The sequence below is a fragment of the Leptonychotes weddellii genome, chromosome 6, assembly GCF_054177405.1.
Source record: "Leptonychotes weddellii isolate Sample4059 chromosome 6, ASM5417740v2, whole genome shotgun sequence".
In the NCBI taxonomy this organism is placed as follows: Eukaryota; Metazoa; Chordata; class Mammalia; order Carnivora; family Phocidae; genus Leptonychotes; species Leptonychotes weddellii.
In genome coordinates, this window is record NC_138374.1 from 81397315 (window position 1) to 81422514 (window position 25200).

At 42.3% G+C, this 25200-nt stretch overlaps 1 protein-coding gene across 4 annotated transcripts in view; it reads right to left on the reverse strand.

The window, feature by feature from the left end:
• DRC8 (dynein regulatory complex subunit 8) overlaps positions 1–25200 on the reverse strand; it is a 115033-nt gene that overhangs the window by 2978 nt on the left and 86855 nt on the right. For 3 of the 4 annotated variants that reach the window (XM_081824483.1, XM_081824481.1, XM_081824484.1), the window contains 4 exons: positions 18186–18258; positions 1251–1330; positions 610–652; positions 435–501 (listed from right to left, as the gene is read on the reverse strand). In XM_081824483.1, the coding sequence (XP_081680609.1) occupies positions 435–501; positions 610–652; positions 1251–1330; positions 18186–18258 (263 nt within the window). The remainder of the gene's footprint in view (positions 1–434; positions 502–609; positions 653–1250; positions 1331–18185; positions 18259–25200) is intronic. The other variant, XM_081824482.1, reaches the window with a different exon arrangement.

Genomic DNA, 25200 nt, shown 5'->3' on the forward strand with positions numbered 1-25200 from the left:
TCCATTCAATGGAGGCTGTATTATCTGTAAGTTCATCAACTGAAAAGCTGTTTAAAAAAGAATTTTTATATAATCCAATTCAAATCTTCAATCTATTGATTTATAATGATTGACAGTTCACGTTTTCCAAGCGGCATAGCTTTCATTCTGAAAAATACTCTAAGTGAATGGAGTGACTTCAATTTACAGAAGTATCTTTATTCGTTACAAAATCCTATAAGGCAACAATCAATCTTCCCTTAACCTACCCTTTGTCCACTTAACCCCACAAAACAGAAACCACACCAATACCAAAATAATAGGAATAGTAAATAACTCTTTCAACCAGAATGATTGATTTAAAAGTGTCTCCTAGAATTTTTCCATAATTGTTGTTAAATTATTTATCACTTAAATAAGTCACAGTTATAAAATAAGCAATAAATCACTCTTACCTTCTTCAGTCATATACTTGATCAGTTCTTCTTTAGTCAGAAATCCACGTTTAGATGGATCTAACACCTAAGAGAAAAGAAAGGGTAGATATTATAGCTTTTTGTTTGGTGAATAAATTCTACAGGATGAATTTTTCATACACATACATATATATAAAATCTGGAGCTCACGTACCTCAAACGCTCGAAGAAGGGTATCTTCTGGACTTGGTCTGTATCTAATTATGCAGTAAAAGGGGCACATACCACAGTATTTAGCTCAGTCTCTACACAATAAATGATCACATAAAATGAAATAAAAGCTGCTAAGGTACAAGGATAATAATACTTCCCTCACTGAAACATGTTTGGATTTCTAGATCTGAAAGTTGAAAGCACTCCACACCCACAGAAGATACTTAGTTCAAAATCACTGGCCTATGTGATGATATCTATTAGCCTTTTTCATCATTGTGAAAATCAACTTATTTGGAAACAAAATTTCTACTATAAACCAACTGTGGTAAGGTAACATTACACGTTCCTTAGAAAAAGAGGTAGGGTGAATTCTCACTGATAGTTCACAATAGAAGATAATAAACATGTTGTTGATTTATGACTTTTGTGGCACTTTGCTTATAAGATTAATACAAAAGTGGTTGATATTTCTAAGCACATTTCACCTGGCAGTTCAGAGGTATAGTGAAAAGTCAGAGGGAGCTATCCCAGGATAAATATTTGGTTGAGTATAATATACAAAGTGAAAAAGCCAAGCGTTTTGAAATTAATGTAATTCTAATCATTACTTTACCTTAACAATTGCATGTACCTTCTTACCTTCTCTCCAGTAGTACTTCGGTCATCACTGGAAGAAATTTTTCAAATCGAATGTATCCAGTGGGTTCTTCTTCCTCTACCTAAACATTCAGTAAAAAATAGCCACATATTACTTCAACAAGTGTATTGAGCAACTCCTTTTCACTATGCCAAGGGCTAGGAATTTGATAATGAGCATTCTTGGGCATGGTCTCTGCTCATAGAGTTTCTATTTGGTAGTGGAGACATAGATTAACCAAAAAACAACAGAGCTGAGTGTCTAATTATAAACACAGTGAAGTGAAGGAGCTTGGGTCTATTAGAGTGTAGAGCAAAGGAAAGTTCTAGGCTAGATCAGGAAAGGCATTCATGGGGACTCACACCAGAGCTGATGTATAAAGTGTGAGTAGAAGCCATCAGGGACGAGACTCCAGGCAGAGGAGGCCTTGGAGGCCAGGAGGCTAGGGGGCATAGGGAGCAAGGAGGAGAATGTTTCCAGATGAGGCTAGAGGGAGAGAGAGACACCAGACCTTGCAGCGCCTTATGGTCCATGAGAGTGGCTTTGGTTGTTATCCTAAGACCAACGGGAGATCCCTGAAGGTCTGGTAGATGTGCGTGTGAAAGATCACACTGGTTGTGGGCAAGGCGGCTTCTGTGGTGGGCTCAGCAGCTGTGATAGAGCTTGGATTAGAGTGGTGGCCATGGGGGAGAAGTGAATGGTTTCAAGAAATATTTAAGTAGTAAAAGCCATAGGACCCAGGGGCACCTGGATGGCTCAGTCTGTTAAGTGTCCGACTCTTGGTTTCAGCTCAGGTCATGATCTCAGGGTCGTGAGATCGAGCCCCGTGTGGTGTTCCACGCTCAACAGGGAGTCTGTCGGAGGTTTTCTCTCTCTCCCTCTCCCTCTGCCCCTTGACCCAGTCATGTGCACATGCTCTCTCTCTCTCTAAAAATAAATAAATCTTAAAAAAAAGGGGGGGGCAATAGAACCTGGTGCTGCATCTATTATGGACAAGGATGAGAAAGAAGAGAGGAGTCAAGGATTCTGACTTGCACAAATGGGATGGAGTAATGCTTTTCCCTGTGATAAGGAACATGGGATAAGGGACCAGGTTAGGGGACCAATCATATCTCAAGGAAAAAGTACATATCAAATCACTGTAATAATTACTAAATGCCTATATAGTTAATGGAACTTTGTTATACCACCACTAAATAAGAGAACACTACACCTGAGAAACAGAAATTTTGGTATCTAGCACTGTTAGATGAGAAGGAGAGACTCCTGACCATAGGTTCACTTTGATGTTGTGGTTGAATAAAACACTATTGATCTGAACTTTCATGTCAGGCTATTTACAAGGAGCTGTAAATTTTCCACTCCCTTTCAAAAATCCCATTAAAAGGCTCATCTATCCCAATTCAACAGAGAACCTTTTAACAGATTTATTCTTTGAGCAAAAAATAAGAAATCTGTAAGGTGCTGCTAAGTGGAATACCCTGTTGTCCAAATGACTGTTTTCCAGTATTTATACTGGATGCTCTCACCCAGAATGAGTGGAGCCCTCGGATTCCACTATCAACAGAAATTGTCATCCATCTAATGACAGAATGATACTCCAGAATCTCTGAGCCCATCAATACATGAACAATTGTTTCAGCTGCCTCGAGGCAGGCAAGATTTTGCAAATTCATGTTCACCTGGCTCCGATGTGCTTGAGTCGCACTCTATAACTACCTACCCCGGCAGCCTCTTAAAAATAAAATGTCAATCCCATGAGACGATCTTCGGAGGGATAATTTTTAAATTAAAATGGTGAGTTTCTATGCTGATTATTCCAGAAATGTGCACCAGAAGCTAGAGCACTGGTCTGTTTCCCTCTCCCCCCACCCCACCCCCAACAAATCACCGTGGAGCAAACAGTCTCGACCTTGAGAGATCAAAACCCCTCCGTATTTTATGAGCATCCTCATCAATCTACAAATGGTTTGTAGTGTTTCCAAAGGGAATCCACCTCTCTAGCACTCTCTCTACCACGCGAGAATTCACAACACATAGTATGTGCCCCGTGATGCTCCCCAGGCTCCCACAGGACTTCCACGAGCCCCCAGGGCTCTGAACACCAGGGTGAAAATGACAATCATTCTTGCCCCATCTATCTGTGAAGAGCCAAAACTGCACAAAAACAGCAAATTAAAGTAGATCTCCAGCTAATCGGGATAGCAGAGAAGGCATACATTTTCTTTGACTTTTTTTTAAAGTCAAAGAGGAATAATGAATAAACAGAGGGCTTGTGGTTACAAAGGAAGAAGAAAAATAAGTAAATCCATCTTCATCTTGGGCAGATTGTGAAAATCTTTCTATGACCCAACACTGTCCTCTAGAGGCCACATCTAATCCCTTCCTCTGTACAGAAAGACATGCAATGGCATAAAAACAATACAACTATATGACCATTCTTAATACAGTGTTAATAACCTATTTAATATATACCAGAAAATATTTTATATTATAAAAGGTTTTTTAGTATTAAACTTTTGGGGTGCTGGGTGGTTCAGTCCGTTAAGCTTCTGCCTTCAGCTCAGGTCATGATCCTAGGGTCCTGGGATCCGCAGGATTGGGGCTCCCTGCTCAGTAGGGAGCCTGCTTCTCCCTCTGCCTCTGCCCCTCCCCCCAGCTTGTGCTCGAGCACTCTCTCTCTCTCAATTAAATAAAATCTTTAAAAAAATAATCTTTTTATTTTAGAATAGTTCTAGATTTAGATTTAGAAAAGTTGCAAAGATAGTAAAGAGTTCCCATTATACCACCTACCCAGTTTTCCCTGTTGTTAACCCTTAGTTCACTATGGTACAACTTTATTTGGTTTGTTGTCACAATTAACGAAGTGATATTAATACATTAGTATTTACTAAACTCCATGCTCTATTTGGATTCCATTTGTTTTTCTAAAAGTCATTTTTAGGGACGCCTGGGTGGCTCAGTCGGCTAAGCATCTACCTTTGGCTCAGGTCATGATCTCAGAGTCCTGGGATTGAGTCCTGTGTCAGGCTCCTTGCTCAGCGTGGAGCCTGCTTCTCCCTCTATGTGCAGCTCCCCCCTGCTGTGCTCACTCTCTGACAAATAAATAAATAAAATCTTTTTTAAAAAAGTTCTTTTTAAAATATGGTAATTCCTCTATCATAATGAGAAAACAAGATTCTGGGAATCTGGAAACAAGAGTGGGGACAGGGAAGGATAAGATGTGATTCTATTATTTCTGGTACAGACAAGCTAGTTAACCTTATGAGGCCATAGTAAGACAGGACAAAAACACTACTTTCCAGAAATGTTATGCAATAATGGCTCAATGGTTATTTAGACTCACATATTAAAATGCCTTTAAGGGGCGCCTGGGTGGCTCAGATGGTTAGGCATCTGCCTTTGGCTCAGGTCATGATCACAGGGTCCTGGTATCAAGCCCCACATCGGGCTCCCTGCTCAGCAGGGAGTCTGCTTCTCCCTCTCCTTCTCCTGCTCCCCTGCTTGTGCTCTCTTGCTCTGTCAAATAAATAAATAAAATCTTAAAAATAAAATAAAATAAAATGCCTTTAAGATTTCATAGAAATATATCACATATCAAACTATATTCGTGTGTGTCGAAGGGGGATATATACATAGATATATAGAGAGAGAGTGAGTTAGGGGTTGAGTGTGTCCTCCCCAAATTCGTATATTGGTGTCCTAACCCCCAGTACCTCAGAATGTGATTTATTTGAAGAGAGGTAATTTACAGAGGTAATCAAGTTAAAATGAGGTAATTAGGGTGGGCCCTAATCCAATATGACTGGTGTCTTCATAAAAAGGGGAAATTTGAACACAGTGACATGCACACAGGGAGAATGCCGTGTGAGCATGAAGACAGCCATCTACAAGCCACAGCAAAAGGGCTGGAACAGATCCTCACAGACACCAGAAGGAACCAACCCTGCTGTGCCTTGACTTTGTACTTCTAACCTCCAAAACTGTCAGTTAATAAATTCCTGCTGTTTAAGTTATTTGTGATACTCTGTTACAGCAGCCCTACCAAACACACACACACACACACACACACACACATATATTTATACACACACACACACATTCTAAGCATGCACGACACATTGTAACCCAAAGACTTTGAATCACTATCAAGCTTAAGTCCCTGTAATTACCAATTGGAGATTAACAAAGCAGATATTCGAAATTCAGAACTGATTTTACAGAATTGATACAGAGAAAATAATGCAGCCCAGATCTACTTTCTCCAAGAAAAAACTCCATTAACCAACTTATAACAAAATGAACTCAAGAAAGACCCCCACGTAACAGTGGACACGTTGGAAAACACTAGGAATTCAAGGCCATTTCTTCACTCTGAGCAAAGCCATAGTGGGAAAACCCACTTCTCCCCTGTATTGGGGAGTTTTTTTACAAAAAATGGATGTTGCCTTTCTCATGGAAAAATATCACAATATATTCAGCATGTTAGACCAAGAACAGTTTATAAAAGATTCTGACTAATCTGCCCCCCTGGCGTCCTCCTCTGTAGCAGGTCTACCCGACACAGCTGCTGTGAGGTTCACATGAGACATGACATGAGGTTCTGTGAACTGTGAGTCTCTTGTTATGATTATGATGATTTCTATCAACAGTGCACACACACCTGGTTCTCTATCATGCAATGACACCTCCTCCCAAAAGAATCAATCTCTGGTGCTGAAATCTCCAACACAGCCTCCCGGACCCACCAAATGCACCTAACTTGTGTCTGTAAATGCCACACGGCTTGTGGTGAGAACGTGCTCCACTGCTGGGCCGCCCTACAACCCTGTGCCTGGCCCCGCCCCCGGCCTGGAGGACAAGGCGTGCGCCTCCCCCTCCACCGCCGCCTCCCTCTGCCTCCCCTTCCGCCGCCTCCCTCCGCCTCTCCCTCCGCCGCCTCCCCCTACCTCTCCCTCTGCCACCTCCCTCCGTGCCCCTTTGGACTGACTGATCCGACAGCGGGGAGTACCAGCCGGCCACCAAACACACCCCTCCTGTTCAAAAGACAAAACCAAGCCAACCAATAGATCTTGTTACCGCCAACAGGAACGAGGCAAGTACATTATAATCTGGTTTGCTTCAGCCACGAGGACGGATGAGGTGCTGAAAAGGAGGTAACAATTGGCAAGTAGCCTCGGCAGCATTTAGGAATGCAGAAATAATAAGCCACTTTGCAGGAAGACCCCCCAGCTCCGCCTTCAGGTACCCGACTTACAGTGAATTCATCTTCCCGGCAGCTGTTCGCCTGGCTACCAGGGTCCTGATCCGCCGGGCTGCTCCCTCCCGAGAACCCGGGCGGAGCAGGCGGCCTGAAGAGAACACACTGCTTCCCGGCCCCACAAAGGGCCCGTCCTGGAGGCCACCGCAGCACCCGCAGACACCCCAGTCTCTCTGCCCCCTCTTCCCGGCATGAAGAAGGCTCAGTAAATATATACGGTGTGGGATTTTTAAAAAATATTTTTAAAAATCAAAGCCTGATTCTCACTCCACCTTGGCAAAAGTCCATTTTCTCAATCTGTTTTGCTTCTGCAGAATCGGGCACTGGAGGTGAAGTGCCCACCTTGTCTGTCACTGGGTCAGGTGTTTTGATGGGACCACGGCCCAGAGTTCTTTACCCCCATTCCCACAGTGAAATCATCAGGCCAACCGTTTTCTCATTAAAGCATTATTTATTTTAATGCCAAACTCACTGAGTAGGTGCAATAAAACACGCAGTGAAAATTCATTTCTCCCCAGTGACACAATCCTCAGTCAATAAATTGAACCATTTCATGCTTCACAAACGCAAGATAGTATCAGTAGTTAAGATGGTTTATAAAGCACCTATATTTCAACTAGTTCCAGGTCACCAAATAAGATATACATACCATTTTTTAACTATTTGTAGTAAAAAAAAAAAAAGCTATGAGATATTTCAAGTTAGACTCTAAATAACGTATTCAAATTTTGACATAAATCATGTTTCAAAATGAAAACAGGACAATTTAGAAAATACTTCTCTACCTTGGATGGAATAAAATAATAACAAAAATTCATTGGCATTTGCCAAAAAAAAATTACCTTTACAAATGAAAAATCTTTTTTTTTTTTTTTTGAGAGAGAGCAAGCATGAGCAAGGAGGGGCAGAGGGAGAGGGAAAGAGAATCTTAAGCAGGTTCCACACTCAGTGCGGAGCTCGACGAGGGGCTCAATCCCAGGACCCTGAGCTCATAACCTGAGCCTAAATCAAGAGTACAACGCTTAACCAACTGAGCCGCCCAGGCGCCCCCAAATGGAAAATTTAAAAAGTCACCTACTTTAGAAAATTTATTTACTACAAACATTGCAGAGGCTGTTGTACAAAAATAAGGATATGTGATTCTTTCAGGTTAGAAGTCCCTTATTAATATAAGTATCAAAAAAAAAAGTTTGAATCATCTCTCAGCTAGACCATCAGAGATGCTAAGAACCAACAGGTGGCTAAACCAGATAATTGATAATGTATGTCCCTTCCAACTGTGAGTTTCTACACCTTGAAGCTATGAGGGAATTGGTGGCTGTCAAGCCATTAATTTCCCTATTTTATCCTCTTGTGGGGGGAAGAAGTCAAGGGGTTCCAGCTAAACTAACTATAAGATTACAGTCATGTTGAAAACATGCACAGGAAAATAATATGGAAGGAAGTGCACTAAAATATTACAATGGTCATATTAAGGTGATGTATTATTGGAAAGGATTTTTCTCTATCTCTTTAAAAATTTCCTATATTTCTTATATACAATAAAAATTTGAAATAAAAACTTGAATTAATCTCCTGTTATGGCTGTTTTATATAAAATTATGAAATGCATTTATTCATAAATACTATGTATTTATGTGAGAGGGAAAACCACTTTTATAGATTTCCCTGGGTTTTGTTTCCTGCTGCTGATCGCTGCTTTAGCACCATTTAGTGTTTTTCTTCTAACTACAGATATTTTCCTTGTACAACACAATCCCCTCAACACCCCTCCCCCCATTTACCTATTTCCATTCGGAAGTCATGGCTGGTAGCCATCACCAGGTAATCTCCAAAGTACCTCTTTGTCTACGGCTCTTTTTTATTTTTTTATATTTAAAGATTTTATTTATTTGAGAGAGAGAGCAGGAGGAGGAGCAGAGGGAGAGGGACAAGCAGACTCCCTACTGAATGCGCAGAGCCTGAGGCGGGGCTTGATCCCAGGACCCTGAGATCATGACTGGAGCCGAAATCAAGAGTCCGCTGCCTAACTGACTGAGCCACCCAGGTGCCCCAATCAGTCTACAGTTCTTTAACTCCAGCATCTAACATCAGTACAAATTAGAACAGATCTACTACCTTCTCCCACCTTCTCCAATGCCAGGGTGCTCAGGAAAAATAACAGACAACAATGTTTCACATCACCTGCTACTTCAAAACCAGAACATAATTACCTCACCCTTTCCCAATCTCTGAGAAGCTTGGCACAGTTAGATTCTGAATGCTGTGACATCTCAGGGCTCATCTGGAACCAGGATGATGCAGTTATGGTTCAGACAGATGGACACGGCCACTTTACAAGTGTGTGGATTATATAGATTTTACCCTACTAACTAGACAGCCATTTCTGAAGTTTCAAAGACAAAAATTTCTGAGAATACTTAACCAATTAAAAATAATGAGAAACTGTGATTTGGGACCTCTGGGGCTTGTGGTATGTCTGGTGTGGTATGATATTTTTCATCCAAGATGAAAAATGCAGGAAATGACTCAGTAGAATCATTACATTGTTTTAGCTGGTTACTAGGGAATATTGAACACGTTGAAATCATAAAGGCTTCTCACCACTATTAATTTAACATTAAATCATTGACCACAGAAAATGCAACTGAACATTCATTTGTGGGTGAGTTTCTTCATTTAGTTAAATGAATGGGACTGAACACAATCTCAAATATTTAAATGCCTATGTATTTAAATTTTTGATGTTCACAATTTTAAAGTGTTTGAAACTATCTTGAGCCAAATTAGGATGGAGTTTTTTCAGTGTTCTTGTGTCTCTGAATGCCTGGTACCTGGCATGTGGTAAATGCTTGATAATTATTTGATAGATGAATGATTACCAGCTTGCAATAGTTTTTAATTACTTTTACTACTGGAAGCTTGGAATTTTTGAGCCCATGAATCAGATCTATTGTAAAACTCTTCTCTCAAGTATGTCTGCAGTGCTTTGCAAGCCTGAATTTTCCACTATTCTGATACTAGGTCTTGCAAGAGCAAGAAGAGACAGTGTAAGAACCGTAATTATAACCAGAATATTGCTCAGCCCACAGGAAACAGTAGAGCAGCTCCTCGAACCAGAATATGTCAGGCTTTGTTCTCGGTGCTAAGGATGCACTGATGTACAAAGCATAAAACCTTGCCTTCAAGGTGTTTTTATGACAGAAGGGAGTTTTAAGACAGAAGTAAATCGGTAATTTCAGATTATGTTGAACACCACAGACGAAACACAAAGGGTTGTATTGTCAAATCAGATTCGCCAGAATGAGAGATCTCACCTAGTATCAAACCTCCAAAGATACAGAGTCCTAAGACACCGGGGAGGCATGGGGCAGTTCGGGATGGCAACATCATCTCCGAGATGCTTTCTTGCCACATCAGGACTCACTCTGGCCCAGATTTAAACGTCAGGTCTCTAAGTGCTGTGGGTACTTGGAAGAAGAGCAGCCCAGAGCACGGGTAAGGGCAAGAACAAAGACTTTGTGTAGAAGTATGCAGGACATACTCAGAACCAGCAGGGAAGCCAATATGTGAGCAGGGACAATGGCAGGAAGTGACAGGCCTGACCACCTAGAGCCTTGTCAGCTGTGGTAACAGTACTTTGGGCTCTTTTCCTGAGTGAGTTGGGCACCTCAGAAGTAGGGTTCTGAGCAGTGGAGTGGCGGGCTCTGACTTAACCTTTTTTAAAAGCATCCTTTTTGCCTGTCGCGTGACAAGTAGACTGCAGAGGACCAAGCGCAGGAGCAGAGAGTTCAAAGGCCGCCATGGTAGTTCAGGGAGATGGGACAGCGGCTTGGACCAAGGTGATGGGTGTGGAAGTGGTGAGAAGGGGTCAGTTTATCATCTGAAGGCAAGATTCAGTGTCAGTACATATACAATGGATCTTTTTAAAGTCCAATTTTACAATCTCTGGTTTCCAAAACCACATGTTATGTGGTTATGTTGGACCCCGTGCTGGTCCTCTGTGCCTAGGATCCCGAGGGTGGGAGTCTGCTCCCTTCCCTCTCTGCACCCAAAACATCCCTCCCTTCCCCGGGTCAGTCCCACAGCTCCACTTGGCTCTCGATCATGTCTCCCTCCTTCCTACCCTCTTGGATGTTGCCTCTTCTCTCTGGTTAGCTAGGGAGAGTCTGTTCTACCAGTCTTTGGGTCATTTTCTGGGCTTTTTACATGGATATGTGTGTTATCTAGTTGTATCTGTGAGACGAGGTGAGCTTAAGGTCCTCCTACTCTGCCATCTTCCTCGGAAGTCCCATGTTTGACTTCTTTTGCTTAACATGTTCTTGTTGAAATTCATCCATGTCATGTGTGTATCATATTTTGTTCCTTTTTATCACTGAGTAGAGTAGTGGTCCATAGTATTTATCCATTCCCCAGTCAATGGACATTTAGGTTATTTTCAATTTTGGACTGTTATGATTAGTGCTATCAAGAACATTTGGTTACAAATCTCGTGTGGACATGGACTTTCATTTTTCTTGGATAAATAGTTACCAATAGGATTGCCAGGTCATATAATGAGTGTATGTTTATCTTTATAAGACACTGGCACAGTTTTCCAAAGTGATATTCCTACCAGCAATGTGTGAATTATAGCTGTTCTAAATCCTTGCCAGTGTTTAATATTTTCAGAATTTCAAATTTTAGCCATTCTCGTGGATGTGTAGTGACACTTCGTGCTCCCCATCGGGTATAGATGTTCATCATTTTTTATGTGCTTGTTGGCCATTAATACACATTTTCCTTTATGAAATGTCTATTCAAATCTTTGGCCAGTTTAAAAATTGGGTTGATGGGCTTCCTAATATTAGTTAAAACAGATGTTAATATATTCTGGATACAATGTCAAATAAATTATTTGCAAATATTTTCCCTCAGTCTGATCTGCATTTGCTTGGTTTGTTTTTAACTGTGTCATTTGGGCAAAATTTTTTAATATTGATGAAGGTAATCGTTATTTGTTGTGCTTTTTTTTTTTTATGGTTCATGCTTTTTGTGTCTTATCTAAGAAATGTTTGGCTGACCCAACATCACATGGTTTTCTCTCTGTCTTCTTCCAGAAGTTTATAGTTTTAGCTCATCTATTCAGGTCTATGGTCCACTTCAAGTTAACCTTTTTGTGTGGAGGAAAAGAGTGCTGAAGTTTGTTTTCTTTCTATTCAGATACCCATTTGCTCCCACACGATTTATTGAAATGATGATCCTTTCTTCGTTGAATTACTTTGGCACCTCTGTCAAAGATATAAGTATGGTTCTATGTCTGGATCCTCCAGTTTGTTCCATTGGTCTATAGGTCTCTCAGTACACAAATATCACACTTGTCAGGATTATTGTGGTTTCATGGTAAATCTTGCAATCAGGTAGTAAAAGACCACCCTTGCCCTTCCTTTCCAAAATTATTTTGGTTATTTTAGCTCCTTTGCTTTTCCATTCAAATTTCAGAATCAGCTCATAAATTTCTTCAAAAAATCCTGCTATAATTTTGATTGAAAATGTACTGAATCTATTAATCAAAGAACTACCCCCTTAACAATGTTATTTTGCAATCCATGAACATGTATATCTATCCATTTAACTTTTAATTTCTCTTCATAGTGTTTGCTGTTTTTGGTGTATAGGTCTTGACTTTATTTTGTTAAATTTATTCATGATTCTATTTTTAAGCTTTTTTAGTGGGGTTGTTTACTTAATTTCATTTTTCTTATTGTTGATTTCTAATTATAGAAATAAAATTAATTTTTCATGTTGACCATGTAGCCTGTGATCTGGCTAAATTCACATATTAGTTCTTGTGGCTTTTGGTAAGTCTCTTAGGATTTTCTACATGAAAAATCATGTTGTCTGAAACAGAAAGAGTTTCACTTTTTCTTTTCCAAACTGCGTATCTTTTATTATTTTTTCTTACCTTATTGTACTAGCTGGGGCTTCAAGTAAATGGTGAATAGGAGTGATGAACGCAGGCATCTGTGCCTCGTTCATGATTTGAGTATGAGTATGATTTTAGCCTTGAATTTTAGTAGCTGCCCTTGGCCGGCTTGACAAGTTTCCTTTTATTCTTCGTTTGCTGAGTATTTTTCTCTTCAATGGGTACGGAATTTTTTCAAATGTTCTTCCTATATTTACTGAAATGATCATATGGTCTATCTACTTTGTTCTGTTGATGTAATAAATAATAAAGTACATTGATTGATGTTGAGCCAACCTTAAATTCCTGAGATAAACTCCACTTGCTCATGATGTATTATCCTTTAAACATGTTATTGAAATTGATTTGGTAAAATCTTATTAAGGACTTTTACATCTATGTCAGTAAGCTCTGTTCTTTTTCGTAATAGGATTGTCTGGCTTGAATATCAGAGTAATGCTGGCCTAGAAAGTGTTATCTCCTGTGACGTTTCCAAAAAGAGTTTTGTGTAGAATTGGTATTATTTCTTCCATAATGTTTGAGAGAATTCTCTAGCAAAGCCATCTGAACTTCTAGTTTTCTTTATGGGAAAGTTTTTAATTATAAATTTAATTTTCATAATTGATACAGGGCTATTCAAATTCTCCAGATTTTCTTGGGTCAGTTTTGGTAATTTGTGTGTATCAGGGAATTTGTCCATTTCATCTAAGTTGCCAGGTTTATTAGCATAACGTTCTTTATTATCCTTTTAAAATGTCTGAAGGATAATGATAAACCCTCCTTTAATCCTGATGTTGGTAATTTGTCTTGATCACCTTAGCTAGAGGTTAATCCAATTTTATTTGAAAAGACTAGTTTTTTGCTTTTAGTGATTTTCTCTATTTTCTATTTCACTGATTTTTGCTCTTCATAATTTTTTTTCTTCCATTTATACTGGGTTTTTGTTGCTCTTCTTTTTCCAGCTTGTTAAGATGAGAATTTAGATAATTAATTTTAGGTCTTTTTTTATTTTCCAGTGTAAACATTTAAAGTTGTAAATTGGCGTCTAACCACTGCTTACCTGTATCCCACAAAGTTTGACATGCTGTATTTTCATTAACATTCAGCGCAAAATATTTTCTAATTCCCCTTGTGATTTCTTCTTTGATTCATGAATCATTTAGAAGGAGGTTGCTTAATTTCAAGTATTTGAGGATTTCCTAATTATCTTATTCTCAATTGATCGCTAACTTAATTCCTTTTTAAATTTTTTTAATTTACTTTTTTTTAGAGAAAGAGAGAGAGAGAGCAGGAGCAGTGGGGAGAGACAGAGGGAGAGGGAGAGAGAATCTTAAGCAGGCTCCACACTGAGCACAGAGCCCGACATGGAGCTTAATCTCACGAACTTGAGATCATGACCTAAGCCGAGATCAAGAGTCAGACACTTAACTGAGTCACCCAGGCGCCCCTTAATTCCTTTTTTAAAATCAGAGAACATATCCTATATGATTTTAATTTTTAAAAATTTACTGAGACTTGTTTTATGGCCCAGCACTTAATCTATCCTATTGAATATTCCCTGTACACTTGGAAAGAACATGTATTTTGCATTTGTGGGTGTATGTCCTATAAATATCAATTAGATCAGAGTGACTAATGGTTGATCATCTATGTCTTTGCTGATATTTTATGTAGTTGTTCTATCAATTATTTAGAGAGGGTTGTTATAAGTTCCTTCTATGATGATGGAATTGTCTGTTTCTCCCTCTCATCTGTCCATTTTTGTTTCATGTCTATTGCAGCTCTGTTATTAGGTACACAGACATTTAAAATTTTTATACCTTTCTGATAAATTGACCTTTTTTTTTCCTCTTTTTATTTTTATTTGCATTTATTCTGTGCAGAATTTACTCCTGGACCATAAGTTTTTGTTTCTTCAGTTTCTTCTGGGATATCTTTTACTTCTGTGCAACCTCCTCTTCTGGTTTAGGAACAATCTGCTCTTTTTCAGTAAGGATCATCTCAATGTGGCAGGGAGAGCTCATGTGTGGGTTAATCCAACCATGAGCCCTATACGTTCTATGCCGCATCTTGGGGATTTTGTTCACCTGGATGTGCTCAATGACCGGAGAATCAACATCTAAACCCTTAAGTTCAGCATTACTTTCTGCATTTTTAAGCATGTGCAGTAAAAATTCAGCACTCTTCTTGGGCCACCGACCCTGTGCCCAGCCTCACTGTTCGGCCTGGGCACATCTACCAACTCCACCACTGTAGCGACAGAATGGCACACAATGCTTCTGTAAAGTGACGTCTTTCAGATGCTTGGTGGATTTTTGGATATGCATACCCTTGATGGCCTGGGCAGTTTCACGTGCGTTCTTAAAGTGAACACGAAGATTTGAACCTCTTGATTTACATGATTTCGTAGGGTTTTCTGGGTCAAGCGAATAGCGAACCATTTTCAGAGGTCACCTCAGGCCACTTAGGGGAAGAGATAAATTGACCTTTTTAAAAAAATCACTGTACAATGTCAAAATCTCACCAACATAGGTCTTATTTTCCAAACGCTTTTTTAGCTCTCCTTTCTAATTATTTTAAATTCTCCACAATTCCATTTAGGTTTGAACTTCAAAGGCTGTCGACCTCTCCACGCCCTTCCCACTGGTACTGAGATGCTGTCATGTCCTCCCAGCTCCCACATGGAAGATCCTGGAAGGATATAACTTCTTAGTAAAGGAAGAATTGTTTGGTAACCTGTATGTCAATAAAATTTGGGTATTAACCTTTGTCACAGTTGTTGAGTTTTGTGATATTCCAGATGTGCAGAGATTATTTGGGGCAAGTTGGTAATTGTAGAATATGAAGTAGAGGGATCAATGCTGAGCGATTTTTAAATGATCTATTTCAAGAGCAACATCAGATCTCATATCTCTCTTCAGAAGCAAGGGGCTGAGAGTCAGTATGTACTTCAACTAAAACTCAAGTAAATGGCAACTAGAGACCTGCACACAGGTTTTGATGTTTTATCGAAGAATTTTATTTTATTATTTATTTATTTATTTATTTGACAGAGAGACGGCGAGAGAGGGAACACAAGCAGGAGGAGTGGGAGAGGGAGAGGGAGAAGCAGGCTCCTGGCTGAGCAGGGAGCCCAATGCAGGGCTCAATCCCAGGACCCTGGGATCACGACCCAAGCCAAAGGCAGACGCCTAACAACTGAGCCACCCAGGCGCCCCTATCGAAGAATTTTAGAGCATTATCACATTATTGCATTTTAAAGCAAAAAAAAGGCAGAAATAGTTTCATTTCTGAAACTACTACAGAGCACTTAGCAATAGGACATTCACCCCTAGAGCTTTACTACTGGAGCTCTGATTTTCTAAATGTATTCAATACCTACAACTATCTATGTGCTTTGTTCCCCTCACTTATTTGGGAAACCACAAAAAGGAGAGTCACACCCAAAACTTCTTATGCATATCGCTATAATTTAATTTGAATAAATTGTGCACAAGGACAGAAAAATGTGCATAGGGCTTAGATAGCACAGCGATCCCTACCGGTACAACTGCTCTAAACATGTACAATTTTCAAAGGTTGTGTCAGTATATCTAAGAAAGGGGCAAAGACAAATTAAAACGTTGGCACCCAAGTATCTACTGTGATTAACTGCGCAAACCCGTGGGGTCGCTTCAGCAGACAGCCACCTACAGAGCAAGCAAACCCAAATATGTGTTGAGTGCCCACCAAGTAACACATGAATCCTCAGAGTTATCAGATTTAATCCTCATAAAGGTACACTTTACTATTGTTGCATTCCTTTTGTGGCCGTGGAACCAGGCTTTGAAAGGCCACATAACTGTAAGTGGTAGCTACAGGCCTCGAATGTAGACCTCCTGACCCAAGATGCGGTATTTATTCTACTTTGCCACAGAAACTTACAGATGAAGAGTTGGCAAACTTTTTCTGCAAAGGACCAGACAGTAAATATTTTAAGCTTTGCAAACCATATGCTCTCTGTTGCAAGGACTCTCAACTCCACTCTTGCAGTGAGAACACAGCCAGAGATAATATGTAAATAAATGAGTTTAGCTGTGTTCCAATAAAACTTTATTTATAAAAACAGGTGGTGGACGGGGTTTGGCCCATGGGTTGTGGTTTGCTAATTAAAACAGACAAAAGGAATTAGGCTCTAAAGGTTCTGCTTTTTTATCCTCTGGAGGCATTTTTCCTTTCTCTTCCACCTACTCTACTGAAGTATATGCGGTAATTATGATTTCACTGTAAGTTCATCTTCCAGTTCCTATCTGCTCCACGGTGCCAACTCTCCTCTTTCACGAGCACAAATTCTAGCTTTGTCGATAAACACTGTCAAGTAGTGATCAACACCTTTTTTAAAAAATGTGAGGACCAACTCAGGAAAAATAAGATTTTTCTCCTCTGAGTAAAAATAGTTTTATTGGATCCCAAAACAGAAAAACAATGTAAAGGTTTTGTGCTTTACTGAATATTTTTGAATGCTAATGAAAAACCAGTCCTGCTTTTTAGTTACAAGATGCTAATACGCGGGCAACAGAGTCGTCTTTTCAATCTTCCACTTCTTAACTGTATATAGTGCTTTAGGATTCAAAACATGTCTTCTAATGCATTACTTCATTTACCTTTGAAGTAGGTATTCTCATGGAGAAACTGGCGCAGAGGTTAGGTGACTCACCCCAATGCCATGCTGGGCACAAAAATCAACTAAACCCCTACTTCCTTGCCTGCCTCCTGTCTCCTCCTGCTCGAAGCCTGGCCTCCACCAAAACCCACACACCTAGATCAGCAGTTCTGAACAGATTCTTCTCCTGGTGGGGGCCCAGGTAGCTTTGTTCCCTTTAGGCCTCTGCTTTGTTGAACTGAAAGCTGCACTTGACATTAGACCAGACGCTTTTCTGGAAAACCAAACAGGGCATGGAGCTCTCTGGTCTCGGGCCACTCAGCACTGCTTTATGGGGTAATTCTCTCCAGAGACTCCTCTACACTATTACAAATAACCATTTTTAAAATTCTTGGACCATTCAGTCAATATCAAGTTAGTTCTTATTATTTCATTATGTGTACTATTTCTTCTGAAAGTTAGTTTTATTTCCCCTCAATAAATATAAATCTCTTACAGTCTCTACTTCCCCTTCCATCCCCTCTGAACTGACATTCTTCACTACGTTCCTTTCATCTGTCAGTGTTCTCTCTGCAGACAGTCAGTCCCCTGCATCTGATGGCCTTTCTCCAACTAATTTTATTTTTTTAAAGGTTTTATTTATTTATTTATTTATTTGAGAGAGAGAGAGAAAGCTCGAGCAGGGGAGGAACAGAGGGAGAGGGACAAGCAGACTCCCCGCTGAGAGCAGAGCCCAATGTGGGGCTCGATCCCATGACCCTGAGATCATGACCTGAGCTGAAACCAAGAGTCTGATGCTTAACTGGACTGAGCCACCCAGGGGCCCTCTTCAATTAATTTCAAAGAGTGTAAATAATATCTAAGGTGGGCTCTTTACTTGAGCCATTGCATTACTTGGTCAAAGTCATTTCCTCCAGATCTGATATTGTTTCAGAACTGTTGCCTGGCCAATCCGCAAAGCTGCCCCAGTGTCTTCATCAAGCACATTCATTAGTTTAGGACATGCCCAGTTGCAGTTAAGGGTTTTTAGATCCAAGGATCAGGGGGAGCAGAGAGCCCACCGCACACAGCCCTGCTGCCAGCCTGCTTACCTCTGCGATCAGGTCATGGAGCTCTCCTTCACTTGGGCAGCACCCTAGCGACCTGATAATTGTCCCGATCTCTCTGCGGGAAAAAATGGTCAATAGTTTCAGAATTTAAACTTTGAAAAGCAAGCGCGGTGTCTCTCTAAAGGACTTCAGGGTGGTTGTAGCCCAGCAAACAAAGTCACTCAGTAAGTACTGCCTTGTGAGGATAGAAGATACTTCCCAGGAAAAGGAAAAGGCAGACAAGCAAACCAAAGGGAGAAAGAAGTGTTTGCATTGATTAGCAAACGCAAGCCCTGCCTGAGCCAAAACCCAGAAAGTTCTAGAAAACGGAAAGGACGGAGGAGTAAGAAAAAGAAATGTCAGCCACTTACTAGCCGAGTTTAAGTTAGTTAACTGCTTTGCACCTCAGTTTCTGCGTCTGTAAAAGGGGGACAGAGGTTTGTGCTGAAGTTCACGTGGCCTCTAGTGCCCGCTCGCTTGAGTTCAGATCCCAGCTCTGCACCGCGCGAGGCGGGGCGGGCTAATCTCCGACTGCATAAGCCTACCTGGTGGGCAAAATATAGCGTCTTCCTTCAAATACTTAGAATGGGGCTGGGAACATCCTCAGAGTAAAATATAAGAACTATCGTAATAAAAGCATAGCTCTTGGCGGAGTAGCCACTCCATAGATATTAGTTACTCTCCTGCCCCCCCATAATAATGTAATTTAATTCAGCAAATAACCTAAGAAAAGTCTGAATTACATTCAGTATTCTCTAGATGCTAAGACAGGATTTGTAATAGATTATTAAGTATTTCCACTTAAAATTATTAAAATTAAAGTTGTAGTATTTGGATGTGTACTTAATTTCACAAATATTCACTTAACTAGAATATTTCATTTCTTTACCATTCTGGATAATATCGGTGGTGTTATATTTACTCACTATTTTACTGAGAAAACATTTTAAATAAGAATGTCTAGGTTCTAGGGCGCCTGGGTGGCTCAGTCGTTAAGCGTCTGCCTTCAGCTCAGGTCATGATCCCAGGGTCCTGGGATCGAGTCCTGCATCGGGCTCCCTGCTCCGCGGGAAGCCTGCTTCTCCCTTTCCCACTCCTCCTGCTGTTGTTCCCTCTCTCACTGTGTTTCTCTCTGTCAAATAAATAAATAAAATCTTTAAAAAAAAAAAAAAGAATGTCTAGGTTCTTCACTTAAAGAGGTTGCAGGATGAATATCAAGAGGAAAACCGAAAGTCAGTAACTGTGGAGGATGGGATTAACTTTCATTTACTGGTTTTCCTTCACAATAAATGAGGACCAACTTAACACGTAACGTCTTCCTGTTTCCTACCTGCCCGAGCACCTCAGTCCTAACACTTGTGCACTGTTTTAAACGCCCACGTCCCTCATGAAGGCAGGACGTGGACATGATGGTGGGACTAGACACTGAAGCATTCTATAAGACTATACTTTCAAGAAGTCCCTAAAGATGTCCCATGAATCTGGCTAACACCACTGTAATAAATATATCATTGTAACATCAGACTCCTGCTGTATATGTTACAACTGATAGTTAATGAGGCAGGAACCAAAACATGATTTGGTCAGTATTCACAGATTTAGCCCCTCCGTAACCTTCCAGGCCTCTCTATGTGCATCAGAGAACCACAGGAAGTCCAGAATCAGAGGGATCCGAGGAAAGGCTGTCACCCTGCACGATGGGGAGGGTGGGGAGGGGGAGCATGGGGCTGGGGGAGCACAGGGCGAGGTGGGGGGACCGGAAGCCCTTGCAGGCATGCATGTGGGACAATGGTCCTACTGAGCACTGGGCAAGGGACCAGCCCAAGTGAAAACAGGCTATAAGTGTAAAATACACACGGATTTCAATAAACCAAGTACGGAAAAAAAAAAAAAGTCAAATATCTCGTGGATAATTTTTCAACTGACACATGTTGAAATGAAATATTTTAGACATACGGGGTTGCATAAAACATAGTGTTAAAATTAATTTTACCTGTTTCTCTTTTACCTTTTTTTAAATATGGTTACTAGAACATTTTAAATTATAAATCCAATACCCCCTATTTCTGGAAATGGCTAGGAATAGCTGCCATCATGAGTCAGCCTGTGAGAAGAGAGGTACGTAGAGAGAAAAGAAGAATGACTTTGTGCTGTGTCAGCAAGGTAATCGATCCCCTTTGCCTCTCCAAGAAACGGTAAACCAGATTGAAATGAGCCCTTTGTCGCTGCCAACACCCAGGACATGGGAAGGGCTAAGGCACTAGCTGGGGGTGGGGCACGATCCACCCCCAGACGGCGTGGGCCGGAAGAAGGTCTGAGAAGAGTGTGCTGACAGGAAGAGAACAGCCAGGGGTCCAGCAAGAACTCTACAGAGACCGGCCCTGACCCAGCGGTCCAAGGAAGAGGGCCTGCATTAGACACGAGGGAGAGGGGCCAGAGGGCTAGGCGAGAACTCCACAGATCCGCAGAGCGCCGTGTCAAGGGAGCTAAGGAAAGACATGGGGGAAGAGTGGGCATCATCTTGGTGTCACATACTGCTGAGAGATGGAGTAAGTTCTGAGAGACGCCCACTGGATTTAGGAAAGGAGATCGGTGGTGATTTTTTGACGAGGGAAGCTGCCGTCGAAGACGGTGGAGAAATCTGATTGCACTGGGTTTAGGAGGATGGATGTGTGAAGTGAAGGGGAGGAAGGGAGGTCTGGAGGGGACATGGGGTCAAGGAAGATTGTGTAGGACCAGAGAGAGGTGAGCGCGCTTGGATGCAGATGGGCGTGGCTCAGGAGGGGTGGCTTCCTGGGGAGATGGGAGGGCTGGTGCTCGGCACTCTGTGCACACAGCCACCCACGCACCCCCCACACCCCAGGTCCTGCCACCACCGGCAGGCTGCTCTGCATCAGAGGGTGGCAGGTCCTTCCTTTCAGCCAGAAAGTTCTCCTTCTCCCCTTCGGCTCCCCTTTGAAGGACCTATCACCCTCCTCGCCTCTCCTGAGTGACGCCAGCTAGACTGTCTCACTTTGCTGAGGGAGACCACAGAAAACAAAGCTCGCTTGATGTCCCTCACGCACCAAGCTGCTTCCTTCTCTCTAGTCCTAAAACACGAAGGCCTGACTGATGTAAGAGGAAAAGGCAAAGCTTCTTCGGCTGACGAGTCCACAGTGGCCTAAAGAACAATACAATAACTCAAGAACGCACCTGTACCCCTACAAACTAGCCCTCGAGCTGTGTTTAGCAGTTAATTCATCTACACGCAGCTGCTCAATATTCTTAGTTAACGCTTCAAAATGGCCATTTGCCCCATCCTAGATTCTGGGCCCCTTAACTTTCTATCCTGCTCGCTCTACCCGTCTATCATCTCTTGCCTCAAGCTCCACACCGCGGACACACCTAATCTCAGCAGAAGAGCCCCCAGACCTGTCCCCTACTTCCCAGAACAGACGCCGACTGTTTGGGCACCACGGCTGACACCCCTACCCCCTGCTGGGGCAGCTCGGGCTGCAGAGCTACACACCACAGCCTGGGTGGATGAAAACATGGCATGACTGCACACAGTTCCAGAGGCTGCCAAGTCCAAGACCAGGACGTCGTCAGGTTCAGTGTCTAGTGGGTACCCTCTTCCTGGCTTGCGATGGCCACCTTTCTCTGTGTCCTCACATAGCAGACAGCAAGCCCGCTCTGGGTCTCCCTCTTCTTCCTCGATAAGTGTACTCTTAAGCCCCTTGGTCTTGGTTCTTGTTCTGGACACACTTGCATCCCACTCAGCACCTTCATCCTCTCCTCTACTAATTGCTTCCTCTTTTGCCCTAAAATATTCAGATATCTTCCTTCCTTATGTTGAAGACATTCTGATAGGTGCCTTAGCACCTTCGAGCATGCTCCCTCCACTTCCTTCACTACTTGTTCTAACTTACTCATTGCCTGCTGTCCACTCCAGGCCCAGATGCTCCGCAGACCTGCCATGCCTAGCTCTCTGCCACTCAGTCTGTCCTGCCTCCGTGAGCCTCTCCACTCCTCTCTGCCCCTCAACTGCCCCTGGCCCGGACCCTGCTTACAGGATGACCTCACTGTTAAAACCGTTCCCAGAGCCTAAGAGAAGAAGCAGCAGCTCAGGTCCGGACAGAGAAGCCACTGGTGATCTCAGCAACAGCACCTGTAGGGAGGGAGGGACAGAAAGCCTGCGGGGTGCCGGCGGCGGGGGGCGGGGGGACTTGAGTAGCAGGCACAGAGAACACAGCAGGGGAAGGTGGCAGCTCTAGAGGGGCACCCACAACTCCTGGCCAGCACTCTCTGCACTCAAACTCTGCCCCCATGGACGCCTTTACTCCTCGCAAAGGCCCCTTGCAGGCGGGGTGCCTCGTTCTCTCCATTCCACAGATAAGGAGACAACCCGGGGATATTCAATAACTTGCCCGGGGCCACATACAGCCAATCCCAGCAGTGACCCCCCGGGGGGCCGAGGGCTGAGGCTGCAGGTCTGACCAGGGGGCAGGACAGCGGGACGGCAGAACCAAAAGCTCCTCTGGGACTTGGAGAAGGAGTCATCCCCGCAGCTCACTCACACCCTGCTACCACCTGCAGGCTGCAGGGGAGCGATGGCCGCACACAGCCACGCAAGGGTTTGGCTCTGCTCTCAACGCTTCAAATATTCTCACCCACTTACTCTTGACAACAGCCCTGGGAGGACGGCGCCTTCTATTATTCTACCGATGAAGAAAATGGGAGCACAGAAAGGGTAGGTAACTTCACCGTTATCCTAGTAAGTCATGGCCATGGGATTCCCACACACAGGCTGGACCCCACCCTCTTCACCCCTGAGTGCCGCTGCCCCTCAGAAACCTGGCCGAGGATTTCATGAGACTTACAGGAGAACTTGACTGTAACAAGACGCTTCCAAAGAAAACCGGAGGCTCCACCCTATGGGAGCCTTGAAGACAGATCCAGGGCTCAAAACTGATGACCCAAGGGACAGATGTGGCCAGCATATAAGGTTACGTTCAGCATAGGATCGGTCTCTTCATTTAGGTGGGGCCACTCGTACGCGTCCTCAGAACTGTCCAAGCCTGTGTGCCTCTCACATTCATGTCACAGGCCTGGCCCCTGGGGGAATCTGGGTTTATCACTCCTGGAAAATGGCTATTTACTGTAGGAATTTACCAGCAAGAAGCCTGGGAAGGAGCCAAATGACCTCTTCAAGTTCTCCCCAGCTGCTCTGATTCTATTATATTTAAACACACACACACACCTGTGGTTTATGTAAGTGAATGTTCTAGTTCTTAGAAAATATACACTGGAGTATTTTGGGGAAAAGTCATAATGTCCAAAGCTTACTTTCAAATAGCCCAGCAAAATTAAAATAATAATAAAATGTGTAAATGTGTATACAGTATAAATATGTGTGTATATATATTATAAAAGAGACAACACAGGCAAAAGCAAATGTGGCAAAATGTTCATAATTGGTACATCCCTGTGACCACACACAACAGTTCCGTGGGCCACTCTTACTATTTGTCTATAAGTGTATAATTTTTTAAATAAAAAGTTTTCATTAAAAACAAAACAAAACAAAACAAGAAGTGGGCACCTGGCTGGCTTAGTCAGAAGACCACACGACTCTTGATCTTGGGGTCATGAGTTCGAGCCCCACACTGGGTGTAGAGATTACTAAAAAATAAATGAACTTTAAAAAAAACAAGCACATTTGGAATGAAAACCAAAGTAGTAAGAATAACAGAAATCCTGCCTCATATAAACTATTTAAAACAATTAAGCATATACCACCTATCATTTTGGCTTCAGAACAGGTAAAAGTATCTGGAGAAGATGAAGCCCTGTATGGTGAACTGCTCCGGGCAGGCACAGGACAAGAGGGAGGGAGGGGAGGGAAATTATAGGAGAAGCAAAGACGCCTCTGAGCTCCTCTTATTCTTACTCGTTCCAAAATACAAGGCCAGAGGCACAGAAGACGGACGATCCCATGAGTTCCTGTGGCGTTAGGATTCTGATGCCAAGCACACAGCAATGCAAGTGGCGGGGGGGGGGGGGGCACGTGAGCCTCCAGAACCCCAGATGGTGCCAGGATGGGGCTGGGGTCCTGGCCGTAAAGGAGGAAACCACGTAGCTTACCTGTCAGCCTCAGGAGTAGTGAGGCTCCTAAAGGTGAGCTAAGAAAAACAGAGAGGAAGAGAGGGCAAGGAAGAACAGAGGCCAGAAAACCGTGAGGCCATGAGTTCCTGAGAAAGGGACAGGGGTCTAGAAAGGAGGAGAACTGAAAAGGAAATGGGAACAAGGAGGCAAAACTGTAGCTTTCAGAGACAAGGAATAGAAATTCCAAAACTTCAGGATGAAAATAAAAGAAGTTCAGAAATAAGTAATAACAAAGATACTAGACAACTGGAACATTAAACAAAACTATGAAATAAAGCGACACAATTACACACAAATTAGGGCTGATTAACCTATTTCATTCTACTAAACGGGATTTTGAATCAAGTGAAATAATTGAAAGTTATTTTAAAGTAACTTTTAAGGGGTGCCTGGGTGTCTCAGTCAATTAAGCATCTGACTGGATTTCAGCTCAGGTCATGATCTCAGGGTCATGGGACTGAGCCCCACATCAGGCTCCGCACTCAGCACGGAGTTGGCTTGAGACTCTCTCTCCTTCTGCCCCTCCCCCTGCTCATGCTCTCTCTCTCTCTCTCAAATAAATAAAATCTTAAAAAAATAATAAAGTAACTTTTACAATGATTGTAACTTTTTTTTTTTTAAAGATTTTATTTATTTATTTGAGAGAGAGAATGAGACAGAGAGCATGAGAGAGGGGAGGGTCAGAGGGAGAAGCAGAATCCCCACCGAGCAGGGAGCCCAATGTGGGACTCGATCCTGGGACTCCAGGATCATGACCTGAGCTGAAGGCAGTCGCTTAACCAACTGAGCCACCCAGGCGCCCAACATTTTTAAATCATTAAAGTATTTACAATTATTAAAGTAACCTTTTAAAGCAACCAGTTAGAAACTTCCC